General features: G+C 44.4%; 1 protein-coding gene across 1 annotated transcript; it reads left to right on the top strand.

Annotated features, from left to right (window-relative positions):
* The first annotated feature begins 344 nt into the window (after window positions 1-344).
* Window positions 345-18,339, top strand: trip11 (thyroid hormone receptor interactor 11). Its single transcript, XM_053434427.1, has 21 exons — window positions 345-907; window positions 5,408-5,484; window positions 5,713-5,823; window positions 5,917-6,213; window positions 6,502-6,570; window positions 6,684-6,849; window positions 7,000-7,323; window positions 7,466-7,506; window positions 7,601-7,699; window positions 7,979-8,182; window positions 8,354-11,398; window positions 11,507-11,647; window positions 11,788-11,969; window positions 12,237-12,400; window positions 12,562-12,665; window positions 13,065-13,164; window positions 14,091-14,172; window positions 14,602-14,716; window positions 15,951-16,073; window positions 16,600-16,795; window positions 16,872-18,339. The coding sequence occupies exons 1-21, from the start codon at window positions 769-771 to the stop codon at window positions 17,078-17,080; spliced, it is 5,988 nt and encodes a 1,995-aa protein (XP_053290402.1). The 5' UTR covers window positions 345-768; the 3' UTR covers window positions 17,081-18,339.
* The last annotated feature ends 164 nt before the right edge of the window (window positions 18,340-18,503 follow it).

Here is an 18,503-nt window from a genome sequence, read left to right as displayed (position 1 = left end):
ATTTGGTGTGTGTGTGTGCGTGTGTATTAAAGTGTAAAATAAAATATTTAAAAGGTGTTTACAGTTGCATTCATGATCCTTGGATTCTCCACTCATTACAGATAATACCAACAGTAATAATAATAACAGCAACAATGGTAAGATTATTATTATCATTATTATCATTATCATTATCATTATCATTATTATTATTATTATCATTAGCGTTATTATAATTACTAATACAACGGTGGGTTTAGAATGTTCCTCACTTCCAGCTCGGGCTCCTGAACGCCCCGTGATGTTGTTGGTCCTCCAGCATCCCACAATGCACCGGGCGCGGTCCACGTCACAGCTGACAGCCTGACAGTGGAGATGGTAATGGCTGCAGTCGAGGTGGCACTTTGTGGACGTCGCGTTGCTCCACTTCGTTAGAAAACCTGCTGAAAACAGGAAACCGGGCTTCGACCCGAACACCTTCAGCCGAGGTTCGAGCTCCGTGACCCGGGGGTGAAGATGTCGCTGAAGCCGCTCAACCGGATGGGCTCCTCCGGGCGCAGCTGCTGTTAGCCGGCGGCTCGCAGCTCAGTGAAGGGCTCTCAGTTCGGACACGCTCGGTTCTTTTCACCCCGGTGGTGAAATTCAAAGTCCCCGGTGTCTGTGGAGGTCCGCGGTCACAGCGGAGCTCCATGACCCGAGCTGCCCGGTCCAAGCTAGGCTAACTCCGCTTCGCCCTGCTCGGCCTGCTGCTTGGTTCTCTGGGTGTGTTGTCCCTGAACACTCCGGAGGATGTCGTCCTGGCTGGGGGGACTGGGCTCCGGCCTCGGCCAGTCGCTTGGTCAGGTCAGCGGGAGCCTGACGTCCCTCACCGGCCAGATATCAACCTTTACCAAGGACATGCTGCTGGAGGGAGTGGAGGAGGTCGGAGGTGAGTCGGTGCAGTTTGAGTCAAGTATTAAAACCAAGACTTTAGAAAACAGATGTCACCATGAAGGGCAGATGAAGATTCTTCATAATAATGGTGAAAATCTAGAGCTCCAAACATGTTATTTAGATTAAAATGTTCATATTATTAGATATTAACACAATCATTACTTCCTCTAAGTTCAAAGACCGATATGTTTTTGTTTTAAACTCTTCCTTTCTAAGGTAGAACATTCTAATCAATAAGTAATCATGCAGAAGCTGTTGTTGTTTTGCTATTAATGAAATGGACTTGGAGATAGTTGTTGTCAAATGAATACAAACAAAAACAAGAGTATAAACAAAGATAGAGCCGATGTAAGAAAACATTCTTAACTCTTCACAATGAAACTTTTGTTATGAACAGTCGTATGTACTGTAAATATTGTCTGACTGGTGACAGTGATATACATTTTTACATCGGTCAACTTGATATCAATAATTATCACAATCAATGTCCAATTATGAATTTATTTTAAGTATAGATACAGATTTTTGCTCCTGCTTGGAGGTTGTGGTTTTAAATTCTTCGCCCAGGCCCTAGTTCGACTTCATGTTTTTTATCCACATCATCATTTAGTAAACCAGACTCTGGGTTTAATCCTAATTATACACTTGTGTTATATTGTATAAACATGTTCATTAGCTGTTTGATTATAAAACTAAGCTTTTTCTTCTTCAAACAAGAGTATTTGGAAACATGTCTCAAGGCCTTATCCCTGCTGGTCAACCTTCCTTTGTTTTTAGGTTGTTTTCAGTGGAAGAGGTCCATAGAGCTCTTTGCTCTCTTGATATCAGTAAATCTGCAGGTCCAGATCACTTGGATTCATATTTCTTAAAGTTAGCAGCTGATTTTATTGCCAAACCGCTCCAATATCTTTTTAACCTCACTATCACCACAAATTGTATTCCTGAAATTTGGAAAGTCGCTTACGTCCTTCCCCTTTTGAAAGGGGGGGACCCTACTTGCTTGAATAATTATCGACCCATCTCCAAGTTGTCCATCCTGTCAAAGGTCCTTGAAGGTCTAGTAAACAATCAGTTGAAAGATTTTCTCCATACTAACAACATTCTCTCCCCATACCAATCCGGCTTTAGGAAACAACACAGCACAACTACAGCCTCACTCAAACTCACTAATGATATAATAGACTGGCTGGATCAAAAGAAAGTGTGCACAGCTCTCTTTGTTGACCTTTCTAAGGCCTTTGACACAGTGGATCATTCCATTCTGAAGCAACGCCTGCTTGATATAGGTTTATCTGAGCAGGCTGTTGGCTGGTTTAATAATTATCTGTCTAATAGAAAACAATGTGTTTGTTTTGAAGGCAGCTCATCCACACTGCTAAATGTCTCTACTGGTGTGCCACAGGGCTCAGTTCTTGGCCCGATTCTGTTTGTTATTTATGTAAATACATTGGGCAGTAACGTCCCAAATGCCAAATTTCATTTTTATGCTGATGACACAGTTATATACTGTTGTGGCACCACTCTTGCCGAAGCCCTTGGCAACTTACAAATTGCTTTTAACCTTGTGGAAAATCAGCTCATTGAACTTAGACTTGTCTTGAATGCCGCCAAAACCAAACTGATGATATTTTCCAATGGCAGAAAAGTGCCTGTGTCTCCACCCAGCATTTTGTCATTGCAAGGGTATGAAATTGAACTTGTGAACTGTTACAAGTATCTCGGCATTTTAATTGATGACCGACTTTCTTTTAAACCACATGTAGAAAATCTGGTAAAAATATTAAGAGTGAAACTGGGATTCTTCTTCCGTCACAAATCTTGTTTTTCTTTTTTTACCAGAAAAAAGTTGATTGCTACCACTTTCCTCCCTGTACTTGATTACAGTGATCTCTTATATATGAATGCCCCAGCAAACTGTCTGCGTTCTCTAGACACTGTATATCATGGTGCCTTAAGGTTTGTCACTGGTTGTAAAGCCCTCACTCACCGCTGCATCTTTTTTTTTTTTTTAAAGATTTTTTTTGGCATTTTTATGCTTTATTGATAGTGTAGAGACAGAGTTGAAATGGGGCAGAGAGGGGAGTGACATGCAGAGAACGACCGCGGGCTGGAATCGAACCCGGGTCCGCTACTGGCCGAGGCCCATGGGGGGGACGCCCTACCAACTGAGCTAAGGGCGCCCCCCCACCGCTGCATCTTATATGCTCGAGTTGAGTGGCCATCTCTGGCAGCACGCCGCCTTATACATTGGCATATTTTTATTTATAAAGCTATCTTGGGTCTGCTCCCCCACTACTTATGTAAGTACATCTTTAAATCCCAGAGCAATTACTGCTTACGTTCAAATGAGCTTTATTTATTAATTATGCCCAAAGTAAACACTGAATTTGGTAAGCACTGTTTTAAGTTCGCTGCACCTGCTGCTTGGAATGTACTGCAAAAAACCCTAAAGTTAAAGGAGATCATAAACCTTGACACTTTGAAGACTCGTGTGAGAGAAATTGGAGCGGCTTCATACCACACTTGTTCTTGTTTTGGTGGGAATCCGGAGCTTTAGTCCTGTTGCCTTATCTTAAGGGAACAGGGAACTTATCTTATTTGATCTGTGTTATGTGATTTTTGTGTGTCTTGTGACTGTTGACATTTTTTGTATGCTGCTGTCTTGGCCAGGCTTCCCTTGGAAAAGAGGTCATTGTATCTCAACGGGACCGACCTGGTTAAATAAAGGCAAATAAATAAAAATAAATAAACAAAGATAGCGCATAACCAAAGATAGAGCTGACATAAGGTTTCTTACGAAAACATTCTTAACTCTTCACAATGAAACTTTTGTTATGAACAGTCATATGTACTGTAAATATTGTCTGACTGGTGACAGTGATATACATTTTTACATCAGTCAACTTGATATCAATAATTATCACAATCAATGTCCAATTATGAATTTATTTTAAGTATAGATACAGATTTTTGCTCCTGCTTGGAGGTTGTGGTTTTAAATTCTTCGCCCAGGCCCTAGTTCGACTTCATGTTTTTTATCCACATCATCATTTAGTAAACCAGACTCTGGGTTTAATCCTAATTATACACTTGTGTTATATTGTATAAACATGTTCATTAGCTGTTTGATTATAAAACTAAGCTTTTTCTTCTTCAAACAAGAGTATTTGTCTTTCAGTAAACTTAGTAGCCAGAGTGAGAAGCAAATTGATAAATAAATGCTCACTCTTCACAATGAGAAAACTGTTAATATTATGTTATTATGTCATGAACAGAATTTGTGAAACTGTTCCGTATGTGCTGCACTTATTTGCCGGCTGGTAGCATAGAATCTGCCTTTTAAAATCTTTCCAGTGATTGATCCTGAAAATTCCACTTAGATATTCAGATTGCATGAAAAGCAGATGTCATCACTAAAGTAACCACTCCACCAAAAAGAAGAGCAACTTGAATTTAGGCAGAAACCAGAGGTTACAGTTCCTCCTCCTGTCAACACACAAGAGAACCTTTTAAAAATCCTCCACTCTTTCATTCATCATCAGTCGAGCTGCAGGAAACAGTTTATTCCAGTTTTAAAAGAGAGAGAGAGAGAGAGAGAGCTGCTCATGATCAGGTCTGACATCAGGATTGTATTCGTGATTCCTGGTTTCCTCTTACCACTTTGATTCAAGTGTTTAGAAAACAGCAAACAGTCAATAGGTGATAAAGCAAAGAGAACTTTGGCCACAGATCTCCAACTCACAGCTCCAGTCAAAAAATCCACTTCATTCTTATCTCCGTGTGGGACCACAGGACCGGCTGTGAAGCACGGGGCTGCATGATAAGACCACGAAATGAATTATAATCATAATATATTATTGATTCTTTTAAGTTTAAAGGCTGTTCACTCCTGAAGGGTCATTGGGTTCAGTTTGTGTTGTGATGAATGTTATGTGTTGGACTGAGCCTCGTTCAGCTGTTAAGATCAAGTAGCTCAGACAAGATCGCTGGAAAACTTAGCCTGCTCAGCTGTGCATGTTTGTTTGTCATGTGAGACAGAGCTAACTAGATCTCTCTCTGTCTCTGTCTCTGTCTCTGTGTGTGTGTGTGTGTGTGTGTGTGTGTGTGTGTGTGTGTGTGTGTGTGTGTGTGTGTGTGTGTGTGTGTGTGTGTGTGTGTGTGTGTGTGTGTGTGTGTGTGTGTGTGTGTGTGTGTGTGTGTGTGTGTGTGTGTGTGTGTGTGTGTGTGTGTGTGTGTGTGTGTTAGAGTCAGTTATTATCTCTTGAATTTGCCATTGGTGGAAAACCATAACGGCTTTTCTTGTTTTTAAATTATTATACAAAATGATCCCGATCTTTCTTTACATTTTCTGTGTTCATGGAGAAATATTAACCTTGTTTACAGATTTTCTGTCATTTCGTTCCTGCTGCGTGTTTTCACTCCTGAATTAAATATCCTCAGTGTCTTGATTTCTGTCGGTGATGTTTACAATTCTATTTTTTCCCTGTAACTACAGATGCTGCCACAGAACTGCACGTGTCCAATTCCAGGTTGGCTGAAGTCGAGGCTTCGTTTACCTCACAGAAATCTGAGGTTAGATTCTTTGTTCCCGCTCACAGTACAACTCTAGTTCTTTCCCACCATCAACAACACGTTTAACTAATAACATTAACAAGGGATTAGTCCCAGAAAACCACGGCCGTGAGTCAGTAATGTAAAGAAATGCTGTCGACCATGAAAACAATGTCTGACCATCATGAGAAGAAATTAATGTTTATATTTGCATATGTTTCCTTCCTTGTTTCTCTGTGTTTGCTGCAGCATGACAGATTACGGGCGCTGCATGCAGAGCTGGAGGAGAAGCTGGAGGCTTCAGAGATCCAGAACAAACGACAGTCTGCAGAATACAGAACCCTCCTGCAGCAGAAAGACGTACGTAGTTCTGTTTATGATTTAAAGCTTTTATATCACATTTCTGTTCGGTTCATGTGTGAAATGGTGCTAAGGTACATTTGATCCCACCAGGTGGATATCAGTCACCTGAAAGCCCGGCAGAGTGGTCTTCAGGAAGAAGTCCAGAGGCTGCAGCGGTCGGCCCAGTCGGCCTCCAGCTTCCCCGCGGTGCTGCCGGTCGCCTCCTCTTCCTCCGGCACCACCTCGTCTTCTTCTTACCTATCACGGCCCTCGGAGTCCCAGCAGGGTTATCATGGCGACGAGCTGGATCTCAGTGATCACATCTGGTCGCAGCAGGAGATCAACCGCCTGTCGACAGAAGTCACGCGTCTGGAGGCAGAGGTGTCCCACTGGAGGAGAATGTCCCAGGTAGGAAGGATTTCTTTTTGTTGATTTTAGCAGAACAGGTGGTCTTTGATAGTTTATGTTGAGGAATAGAATTTGTAGAAGTTATTACTTATCACAGACTTCCAAATGTATTTGTCTCACATCTGCACTTCTTTGGTTTATTGTAAGATTTGTAGTAGTTTTAGACACCGGATGTGCACATGCTACAGAATGAGAGATAACAAAATGTAGAGAATTGTAAGAAATGACAGTAAAGTAAACTGAACTTTGCCAGAGGTATTTTTCATACCTACTACATTTTTATTTCAGGCGTCAACAACTGCAGGATCTGGCAATGGCGACCAGGGTGAGATTCACAAATTTCAAAGAACTATACAGGTAAATATTAAGTCTTCTCATAAATAATATAAAATAGATCATGTTTTAAAGTGGATTGTAAATGTGAAATTCTGAGACGCCAACCTTGATGTCTTTTGCTTCTTCGGGGACAGGAGCTGCGAGAGGAGATGGGTCGTGAGGTGGACGAACACCAGCACGAACTGGCAGCGCTGCAGGACGCCCAGCGGCACAAGATGGCCGACATCGCTCGAAGACACAGGGAGGAGCTTGCAGAGTACGAGGAGAGGATAGAGGAGCTGGAGGAACAGATTCAGAGTGGTTAGCCTCACTTTGACATTTGTTATTGTATTTCTATTGTATTTTTTATTCGCAACGATATATAGGTGTTTGCTGTGCCTCCCTTAGAGTACAGCGCTGTGTTGCTGCTCAGGTACAACACCCAAAGTAAAGTCTCTTCCTTCTCTCCAGGTGGTCCAACCAGTTCCTCGGCAGACACCTCCAAGCTGCCTGAGCTCCAGAAAACCGTACAGTCCCTGCAGGAGGCGGCAGAGCAGCGGGAGAAGCATCTGGCTGAGCTGTCTGCCAGCCTGGAGGAGGCTCAGGGGAAACAGGCCTCGCTGCAGCTGGAGAAGGATGAAGTCCAGGAGGAAAACGCCGGGCTGCTGCAGAACTACACGCGGCTGCAGGCGTCTGTCACCGAGCTGCAGACACGAGTACAAGAGCAGGAGGGGAAGACTCTGCAGAAAGCCCAGTTTGACCAGGAGATCCAAGTGCTGAAACAAAACCTCACAGGTGAACTGTCCTTGTTTTCATTCATTATGATCTTTTTAATGTGATGTGTTTGATATGCTAACCTCAAAGATTGTAATTTACCTTTTACAGTTGTTTCTCTCCATTATCGGGCTGTATATTAACTAAAACTTCTACTTTACAGCGGCAGAAAAAGAAATCGAGAGACTGAAAAACCTGTCTGACGTAAGGGTGAATATAAATAGTTTTATATTATATTTTAGTGTATTTTTCCCTGGTTTAACGGCTTGTTAAACATTTGATGCTCGTTTTAATTCAGGCTGAACCAAAGGAAGAAGTTGAGCATGCAGACATATTGGAGCTGAACACCATCATTGGGCTGTTGAGACAAGAAAAGGAAATCCTCGAACAAGAAAAGGTTTGTTTATCTGATGCAGACATTTTATTTTACTGTAGTTAAATGCACAGAATGTGTTTATGTACTTAGTTTCAAAGTAAATCTGTACCATACAACTTAAACAGCTTTTTGAAAGACATTAGTATGTATGAAGTTTTTTTGTGAAGCAGAAATTTCATTGATTAGTTGCTTTTTGCAGTGTTGTAATACAATGATGTTGATAATATGGAAATGAAAAGTACAGTCAAGATGTCTGTTTGATGATGTCAAATTCTGAGGTTCTTCTTTATTTTGTCACAGCTCAATCTGCAAGAAAGACTCAAAGTCTCAGAGGAACAAATAGGCGACAATAACGTAACTGATTCTGGAGAATCGGAGTCACTGGCGGATCTGAGAGTTGAGCTGGAGAGAAGAGAAAAGGCCCTGAGAGCCACTGAGGAGGAACGAGACACTCTGATGGCTGAGCTGGAAGAACTAGATCAGCAGAACCAGGAGGCAACACAGGTCTGAATAATCTGCTTGGTTTTAAAATCACTAGAATTATTTTGTATTTGATTTCGAGCATTCCAAACAATATATAATCATTTATTAACCTTTATTTATAGCCTCTGTGGACATCAAAGTGGAAATTCTAGCCGTTTATTGACTTGGGGTTCTGTTTCTATTTCTCTCTAGCACATGATCTCTGTGAAGGAGCAGCTCTCCGGACAGCTGAAGGAGGCCGACGCAGAACTGACGAGACTGACGGCTGAGCTCAACACAACCAAAGACCAGAAAAGGACCCTGGAGCAGGAGGTGGAGACCCAGAAGGAGAGAACGAGCCAGAGCGCTTTCACCCTCAACGATATGCATATGGATAAACAGCAGCTGGAACAGACGGTGAAGGAGCTGAAAGAGAAACTGGGACATTCGCAGGAGCAGAGCAGAGAGGCACGGAGAGAAATCACAGAGATGAAGAAAAGTTTGCAGGAGAAAGAGGACCTGTATTCTGCTGCTAAAGCGGAGCTGCATCAGGCAGCGGGGAGAGGAACTGAGGAACAGGGAACTGAAGAGGAGCTACCAGGGAAAGAGAAGGAGCTGTCAGCCCTCAGAAGAGAACTGGACGAGATGAGGACCTCTCAGGATAACCTGAAGTCCGCACACTATGAGTTGAAGATGGAGAACGGGAAGTTGAAGGCGGAGAGTGAGCAGGCTCTGGGTAAAGTAGAAGAACTAACCAAGCAGATGAAGGAGAGCCAGGCTGCTCTGACCAGGACGATTCGAGAGAAGGAAACTCGTATCGAAGCCTTGAAGCTGGAGAAGAATCAGCTGGATGCTGATTTGAGGCAGACTGAGATGGCACTGAATGACCAGGCCAGACAGTACCAGCACACGGTTGAGGAGTTGACTCAAGCTCGCTCCATGGATGCCTCAGCTTTGCAGATGGAGCATGAACGCGCCATCAAACTCAACCAGGAGAAAGACATGGAGATAGGACAGCTGAGGAGAGACATAGAGCAGTTGGCATCTGATCACAGAGACACCAACGAGATGCTCTCGATCACAGTTTCAGGGCAGAAGCAGCTGACAGATCTGCTGCAAGAGAAGGACATTTTTATGGACACTTTAAAACAAAACGCTGCGGATATACAGATGGAGATGGAAAACAGTATCTCAGTGGCGACCAAAGACGCCGACGCCCTCAGACAGGCGCTAGAGGAGAAGGATAGACAGCTGGGGGGTATGAAGGAGGAGAACAGCCATTTGAAAGAAGAGATTGATCGCTTTAGAGATCAGCAGAGCAGACCTCAACCTCTGGGTGAACCCAGGACCCTGGACATTATCACAGAGCTGGAGACGGAGATCATTCAGCTCAAGTCCTCCAGGAACGGCCTGGAAGAGGAGGTCCAGGCTCTGAGGAGAACCATGGAGGAGCAACAGGCCGCACTCCTCCTGGCACAGCAGTCCCTGCAGGGTCAACAGGGTGAACTGGAGCAGGCTCATGCTCGCAACCAGCAGACCACTCTGAACTATGACAGACTTATACGCGCCAGAGATGAGGACATAGCTCGCCTCCAGCAGACTGTAGATCGGCTCAGTGGGGGTCAGGGTCGTGCTGACTCTCCACCTGTGCAGGGAGACGTCATCCTGGAGGAGGAGAAGACCCAGACCCTAAATCAGGAGAACGGCAATGAGAAGCACGACCTGTCCAAGGTAGAAATAGAGAAACTGGTGAGAGGCATCAAGGAGAAAGAGACTGAGATCTGCCAGCTGAACGAGAAGAATCTCTCGTTGACCAAACAGCTGGATCAGCTGATGGTGTCTCGTGATGAAGTGGGTAAACTCTCCCAGATGATCCTGCAGAAGGATCTTGAGATTCAGGCGCTTCATGCCAGACTCAGCATGGTCGGAGGCGGCGGACACAACCAGGATGTCTTGTACCTTCAGCAGCAGCTGCAGGCCTACGCTGTGGAGAGAGAGCAAGTGCTGGCTGTGCTGAATGAGAAGGCCAGAGAGAACAGCCAGCTTCGCTCAGACTATCATCGTTTCATGGATATGATGGCAGTTAAGGAAGCAGCTCTTCTGAAGCTTCAGCAGGAGAATCAGCACCTCTCCAATATGAGCGACCCCTCAGGAAGCCATGAGATGTTCAAGGAGACCATCCAGAACCTGTCCCGCATCATCAGGGAGAAGGACATCGAGATTGATGCGTTGACTCAGAAGTGCCAAACCCTGGTGACGGTCCTGCAGACCTCAGGAGGAGAGTCTGGTGCCGGCTCGGGAGGAGTCAGCAGCAACCAGTTTGAGGAGCTGCTGCATGAGAGGGACACGCTGAAGCAGCAGGTGAAGAAGATGGAGGAGTGGAAGCAGCAGGTGATTACGACGGTCAAGAACATGCAGCACGAGTCGGCCCAGCTGCACGAGGAGCTGATCGGACTGCAGGGTCAGGTGTCTGCCGACAGCGACTGCAGCTCCAAGCTGTCCGTGGACTATGCTCGGATGATCCAGAGCTACGAGCATAAGGAGAGGAGGCTGGGAGGTCTGAGTCAGGAGCTTGCACAGGTCCAGCAGACCATCACCCAGCTCAGCTCCACCAAAGATGTCCTGTTGGGTAAACTCGACAGTGTGGCTCAGTGCCCTGAAGTTGTTGTTGCTCAGTCCAGTGGATCCTCTCTCACAGCCGACGCTCCCGTCCACCAGACGGATTCACCTGTAAACAATGACCAACTGCAGGAAGAACTTAGGCGATTGCGTGGACATGTGGCCGAGAAGGAAATCACCATCAGGACTCTTCAGGAGAACAACCACAGGCTCTCCAACTCGGCATCCGCCTCGGAGAACGAGCAGAGGAGTCAGGCCGTGGAGGTGCGACAGATCCGAGAGAGGCTGGATGCTCAGCAGAGATCAGTGAGGGAGAAAGACCTGCTCATCAAAACCAAAAGCGACCAACTGGCTCAGGTCAGCGAGTCGCTACGAAACCGCGAGAACGACAACGAGGTGCTGAAACAGGCCGTGACCAACCTGAAAGAGCGGGCTCTCATTCTGGAGCTGGACGTGAAGAAGCTGAAGGAGGAGAACGAGCTCGTGGCTGCACGCTCCCGGGAGAAGGAGTCGGAGTTCAGAGCGCTGCAGGAAACCAACATGCAGTTCTCCCTCCTCCTCAGGGAGAAGGAGTTTGAACTCACTGCATTGAGCAAGAAATCTGCAACTGTGGAGAGGATGCTCAAGGACAAGGAGCAGGTCAGTTGGCAACAAAACATAGATTTTTTAAATAACTAATAAAGAAAATGGAAACAATTTAATAAAAATACAACTGACATCTCCCACTCCGATTGTGATTTTCCACAGGGTAAGTCCGGTGAGCTGAATCAGCTCCTGAACGAACTGAAGTCCATGCAGGAGAAAGCTGTGGCCTTCCAGCAGGAGAGGGACCGGGTGATGATGGCACTCAAGCAGAAACAAATGGAGACGACTGCAGTACAGACGGAGGTACGAGAGCATATAGCATTTAACTGGAGGCATTGCATCTGTGGTAGATCAGCTCTTATATGGTGCTGTTCTTTTAATTGCCCCAAACCAAATTTCTCGTAGACCTCCACGTGTGACACTGGTTCCGTTTTTCTTCACAGCTTCAGCATGTGAGGGACAAAGAACAGCGTCTCAACTTGGAGCTGGAAAGGCTGCGTAACCACCTGTTGGAGATCGAGGACTCGTACACGAGGGAGGCGCTCGCTGCGGGGGACAGGGAGTCGGAGCTACGCAAGAGGGTGGCCATGCTCGCCACCTCCTCAAGTGCAGTGGAGAACGCCAGGTTAGCACAAACAACAACGGCAGTGTGTCTTTTAGATATGATGCTGAAATACAACATTTTCCCTTTTACCTGTGTTTCATTGGCCACATCACAAGACTGAGCTTCTTAACTCAACCTACAAATCAAGCCCTAGAAATACTGCGATAGAGAAAAGGGGACAGAGCTCCATAACAATCAGTGAATTTGGATTATCTTCCTCTGACTTCAAAGTGTCCACGACAGTTTAATTAATAATGTCGTTCCTCCTGTGCTTGTCCTCGTCTCCAGCCAACAGGCGAGCATGCAGGTGGAGTCTCTGCAGGAGCAGCTGAGTGGAGCGGTGAAGCAGAGGGACGACGCGCTCGCACAACTCAGAACCTCCCAGGATCAGATCAACCAGTATGCAGTGTCACTGTCCAACCTGCAGATGGTGCTAGAGCAATTCCAACAAGGTGAGACGCCAGGCTTCAACTTTCTTATTCTTTCCAGGTTCACTTGGAGAATCCAGCAGTTTCATAGAAGTTCTTGTAGATGATTCCCTTTTAGTGTTTGTATTCTGACAATGGAATTCCATAATTGCAATATCAGTTTTATTCTCTCTTTCCTCTCTCAGAGGAGAAAGCCATGTACTCAGCAGAACTGGAAAAGCTCAAGAGGGAGAAGGAGGAGTGGAAGAAAAAGGCTCTGAGGCTGGAAGACCAAGCATCTGCTCTACAGGTAAACGAAGATCCACCAGCTCCTAGTAGAGGTCATAGGTCCACAGCTTCAATTCAACATAACCACACTAGGTCACACACACTCACAGATATCAGTCCCTTAAATATGCCGGATTTCTTCTTTCGTCAAGATCCATTAACTTCTATCTGGGATATTGGTGAAAATGTAAAAAAAACTTTATGAAACTCATAATGCATCTTTCCATTAAGTTTAGAGTTTGTGAACTGCTGCAAACTAACAGACAATAAACCAAATGCTGATGAAAACATTTACTTTCACTTCATTCATAACCATCATTTGCTGTCACCAGCAGCAGCCTTGGGGTGAGAACTTGTCCCTGTTCCTTCACATGTCTTGATATATTAACAGCTCTATTAACAGCTCTGTGTTCTCTGACAGATCAACCTCGACGAGGCCACCTCTGCTCTGGATTCAGCGTCTCGTCTCACCGACCAGCTCGATCTGCAGGAGGAGCAGATTGAAGAGCTGAAAAATCAAGGTGAGCAAACCTCCTCACATCTGACACAGGTTTGATTTTCACTTAAAATGTTGAATGGGAATGTTTGGTTTTTAACTTTAGACTTTAAATATAAGTGTTTTTATCTGAGGTGAAGCATCTGTCGTCCTTTGTTGACTTTCTGCGGCTCGGCATCTCATGAACATGTTTTTGTTCCTTTTCCCCAGGGGACGTATTTCTATTCTCAACCTTCACTGATAATCTCCCGTATTATTTTTTTTGTGTCACACTCAGCAGATTTAGCTCTTATCAGTCTCAGACATGAACATTAGCTCACATCACATTCTCAGACTACACCTCATGTGAGTCTCTACTGTATATTTGCTTTATTATCACTCAGTCACATATGGAGAATGTACGCCGGGTCTATAAATAGTTGATTAACTGTGAGAATGTGCTGAACCACAGATTAACCAACGAGAAGCTGATATCGTTTCTCCCCTTTTAACGTTACTTTCAAGTCACAGTTAAAGTTAAAAATCTGATATTAAGGAAAATAAATAATCATATTAAACGTTGATCTTTTAACAACATGTACTTACTTACTGCTGTTTCCAAGTTTTCCAGAATCCTCTTTGGAAAATACTTAGTGTTCTTCATTTTTTAGTCAAATTTAAAGTATTTCTCAACAGGAAGCTGGAAATTACATGTGTCCTTTTTTTCAATGAAAATCTTTATTGAGTGATAACATCAACCATCTGGATGAAAAGTTCTTAATCAGTTTGTTGTTCCTTTTTTTCCTTATTAGAGGAAACTGCATATTCTTTCTCCTACTGAAGGTTTTTGACGATTTTCAATTTGCTTTTATTTAGTTTTTTTTTTTAGCTTTATCTCTTTTGTGGCCAATACAAGCGTTATATAAATTAAGTTTATTGATTTATTTAAATATTCTTATTCGTGTGTTGCAGTGGACGTGAGGCAGGAGATGTTGGAGGAGGCGCAGAGAAAAGTGATGAGCCTTCTGAACACCACAGAGGGGAAGATCGATAAGTACGTTCACTTTCTGTTTGGATCAAATCACGCTCTGGGTTTATTCAGTGAAACCAGGTTCTGATTAAACGCTCATGTGGTTTTCATTGCACTGTTGCGTGCACTCATCTGTCATCATCACAGCTTTGACACCTGAGTTATCGTTCCTGCAGCTTTTAGCTACACAACTCTTTTTCAATAAATCATCGCTATAAAGCTTAAAACACGACGGTTTCTTGGCTCGTAAAAGTTTGACATTTTGGAGACGGGACAGTTTTCACACAAACCAGACAAATCCTCTTGTCCTGAAGTAACTTCTCTCAACTGCTGAACTCACTAGAAATAAGTCTGAGGCGTTTTGTTAAATTTTGGATTTATTGATGATTGATACAGCTGTAAAAGAAACGACCTGTTACCTCATGCATCATATTCATGTTGTTCTGTCTCCAGAGTCCTGATGAGAAACCTGTACTTGGGATACTTCCACACACCGAAAACCAAGCGTGCCGACGTGCTGAGGCTCATGGGAAGTGTTCTGGGACTGAGCCGAGAAGACGTTGAGAAGGTGAGGGATTTCTTTTCTCAGGTTTTGACTCTCAGTGTCTATGTGACACGTTACCAGACTAATGAATCTGTCCAAATTCAATCTCTGCCTTGTGTTGTTGAATGTTCAATATACTAGCTTAAGAAGAAGTACAGGTGGTGGAGAAATTTATGGAAACAAAACCATAAAAGCAGTTTAGTCAATTTCAAATATTGTGAATTTGCATAAAGACTGAATGGGAACGTGGGAAAACTCCAAACCTGACACTGTCTAAAACTAAATACACCAGCTACTGGTCTGAATCAAGTTTTCATGGGAAATATTGTTATTTTTGAAACGTAGAGTAAATCTGACATGAAACTTGAGACCGTTCTTTTCATCCTCTGACTTTAAGACAGAGCATGAATTGTCTGATTATTTGAACACGTCCGTCCAAAGCCGTCAACTAGAAAACCCGTTGTGTGACAATTACTTTTAACTCCAGCAGCCTCTGAAAATCCTCTCAGCGCTTCGGCCCTGAAAGAGAAAACATTTCCTTACGCAGATCTTCTGGCACGAGCCCTGTGGGACTCCGTCCAGCGATTCCAGAGTAACTTACCCAACACTCTTAAAGGAAAACAGATACAGTGTTAGAGGCAAATGCGCTTACAACTCCACACAAGAGCCTTTTTTTCTAATCGTGTTGGAGATCACTCAACTAGCCCTCATCTCCTGTTGATGCTATTTGAATTTTCCACTCAACTCTCGTTAACAGCAGCCAAGTGTCCCACAAAATCAGCCATAGTTTCAGAATTGGCCTCTGGGGAGCGGCTCTGCACTCCCACTCTGCTGCATATTAATCCAGAGCTGGGATCCCTCCAGCTGAGTCCTGTCAGGCCGTTGAGGCTGATGAGTAGGGAGTATGACTGATGGTGAATTATAAAGCCACAAGCTTCTTGTAGGAGTTTGGGCCGTCGGCAGAGACGCAGAACAGCCGGTAGAAGAGTTTAACGACCGAGCGGGTCCACACAATAAGTTTCCAGAGAGTGGTGGAAACCAAGAGTAATTAAAACTGGAATAATGTGACCGCTTCAGAATACGAGTCTGAGATCAGACCACACATTTGTCTTGGCCAAGTTAGTATAAATAACTTCTGCCGTTGATTTTATCATCAGACATTTGGAGTCTGAGATGTTTTGGAGCATTTTTCTTCCCGTGAAAAATTCCTGGACCTTTTGTCCACACTTCCTTTTACTTCTCATCTGTGTCCGTGCAGATGTTGGAGGATGACGGACGACACGGTGTCACTGGATGGGTGTCGAGCTGGATGGGAAGCAGAGGAGCTCAAAGTGTCCCGAACACCCCCAACAGGCCCACCGGGGCGCAAGGACTCAACTCGGTACGAGACCCCTACAGACAGGAAGTCCTTTTACCACAGGGACACACTTTGTATTTTATATACTTTATTCTAATCTTGACTGTAGAACACAGAGGAGTACACATGTATGATATATTTAGTTCTGCTTTGTGAGGTTTAATATACAATGATTACACTTCCACTGGCATCAGCAAGTAGCCAAATATAAACCAGGATTCCTGAAGCTACAGGAAAAAATTACTCAGTCATTTATTGTTGTAACATATGAACAAAGCTTGATTTAAACTTTGGTAAATGGATGTGTGGCCTGCCGCCAGAGTCGCCAGAGGCAGTTTGGGGTTTAGTATCTGTGGAGGATCTGGGGATCGAACCAGCGACCTTCCGGACAACCCTCTCTACCTCATGGGTCCCGCAGCAAAAAGAGGGTTGTGCTCTGCTGAAGTTTCCTTGAGCAAGACACAGATTTCTTAGCCGGATGTTATTGTGAAACTCCCTCTTCACTCTGGAGTCCAGAGGATATTTGCTCAGTTTCTCCTGTTTCTTTCAGTCCTTCTCAGAAATGTTCGTGAAGTTCCTGGAGATGGAGTCGACTCCCTCGCTGCCGGCAGCAAAGCTCTCAGCCCACGACATGAAGAGTCTGAGTGCTCCGCCTTCGAGAAGAACCGGCGCTGCTGCTTCCAGCAACGTCGCAGGTAAACGACTCTTCTGGGGAAACCCACCGCCAGGATGTTTGTTTCTCACATGTTCCTAATCATGTCGGACGCGAGTTGTTACATCCTCAAACCTTATTTAAACTCTCCCCCTCTCTCCCCTCAGGAGCTGCAGCAGCCAGCAAGCGGCCCGGAGAGTCCAATCCTTTCCTGGCCCCCCGCTCGGCGGCGGTGCCTCTGCTCGCCGGGTCCAGCTCCGGCGGCCCGGGAGGTCACCTGCTGATGAAGCCCATCTCTGACGCCCTGCCCTCCTTCACACCCGTGCCGGTCTCTGAGTCCAGTTCCGGAGCTGCACTCAAAGACTTGTTGAAGCAGTGATCGGCCCATTAACGAGACGTCTTACACAAACACAGACTCTGGAATATTGGAGCAGGTCCACTACGTAATATCTGCTCCTTTTTATTTCCTGCAAAAAATAAATGATGAGATCATACAGGTTTAATATTCCGTTTTGGGGGGGAGGGTGTTCATTCTGTTCGGTGTAGTAGGATTGTTCTATGCAACCATTTCCCTTAACACATCAGTTTATACGTATTTCCTTTATTCTACATTACTGCGAAGGTGCTGACCCACATGTTTGGAAATGATCACAGACGAGACTCGTCCTGTGAACATGCTGCGTGATGAGAGCGTTTTAAATCTGTGGGTCATTCAGAGTGAGTTTCTAATTCCACAGAAACTTTCCTTTTTTATGTTTTTTATCCATCGCACCGGTTCTGAACACAAGTGACCTTGTCAGCTCACGTGTGCAGCTCCATTCATGTGAGTTGAATCATCACCTCTGTTTGCAGGAGGAACAAACTCTAATGTCCCCTCATCCTTTAACTTCTTTTTTTGTTGTTTCTTTTGAGTATTTTTATTATTTTTTTTCAGCAATGCAGTGACCTGATCCAGAACTTTCCTACAATCTCTCTGGCAGCCGCCTCGGCAGAGATTTATGTGGCTCAGTGCATAAGTTTAAACCATAAAGACAATTTCTTCTTTTTTTTTTGTGTTGCTAAATCTTGTCTTCTCCAGACAGTCAGACTGTGATATGCAACAAGCGTTGTCATTATGGCTGTAACTGCTGCCTGTGGTTGATCAGAGCTTGAGACTGCGCTTGAGTTTAAGTGCAGTACTATTATATAGTTATATATATGTAAATGGGTGGCGTTTGTTTTCCTATTTATAGGCACCAGGAATGTTCTGGGAGTAAAGTGCCTGCATTTCTTTTTGCTAATTAGATAGTTGTAAAATCGGGATTGTAAATGATTGATATAAATATATATTTACTAAATGAAAAAAAACACTGCACATTTGAAAAGTTTTACCTGCTCAGAGTCTGGCCAACTTTAAGGTGAGCCGCTCTGCATTTTTGTATAGACTTCAGTCGGCCTGCAGAAGGAATGCTACCGGGGTTTCTTTTTCCAGATTGATAACAATGTATAAACTGTAAATCCTCACTGTAAAGGAATGTTCTCCGACCTGGAACCCGGAGGTGTCAGAGGGAACTTGAACTGGGATGATCTCTGGCTGAGGTCGGAAACCTGAGGATTAATTTGGAACTTCAAATCAAATAAAAAGTTCTGCTGACCCTTCTTCCTGCTGTCGGGTTTTTGTCATTTCTCTCTTGCAACGCGCCTTCACGCGAACCAGATGTGGCGGCTACTACACCGCGTGCATCTCTCGCGTTGGTCGCTCCAGATGTTCAGAGTTATGGGGGGTGGGTAGGGGGGCTGTTTGTATCTTTGAAAAACAGACA

Source organism: Pleuronectes platessa, chromosome 11 (genome assembly GCF_947347685.1).
Source record: "Pleuronectes platessa chromosome 11, fPlePla1.1, whole genome shotgun sequence".
In the NCBI taxonomy this organism is placed as follows: Eukaryota; Metazoa; Chordata; class Actinopteri; order Pleuronectiformes; family Pleuronectidae; genus Pleuronectes; species Pleuronectes platessa.
This window is presented reverse-complemented; position numbering and strand designations above follow the sequence as displayed.

Excerpts from the sequence above, each read along its gene's own strand:
- trip11 (XM_053434427.1), top strand. The coding sequence starts at position 769 with ATGTCGTCCTGGCTGGGGGGACTGGGCTCCGGCCTCGGCCAGTCGCTT. Across the intron at positions 5,485-5,712 it reads TTACCTCACAGAAATCTGAG|CATGACAGATTACGGGCGCT; the intron begins GTTAGATTCTTT and ends TGTTTGCTGCAG. Across the intron at positions 6,214-6,501 it reads ACTGGAGGAGAATGTCCCAG|GCGTCAACAACTGCAGGATC; the intron begins GTAGGAAGGATT and ends TTTTTATTTCAG.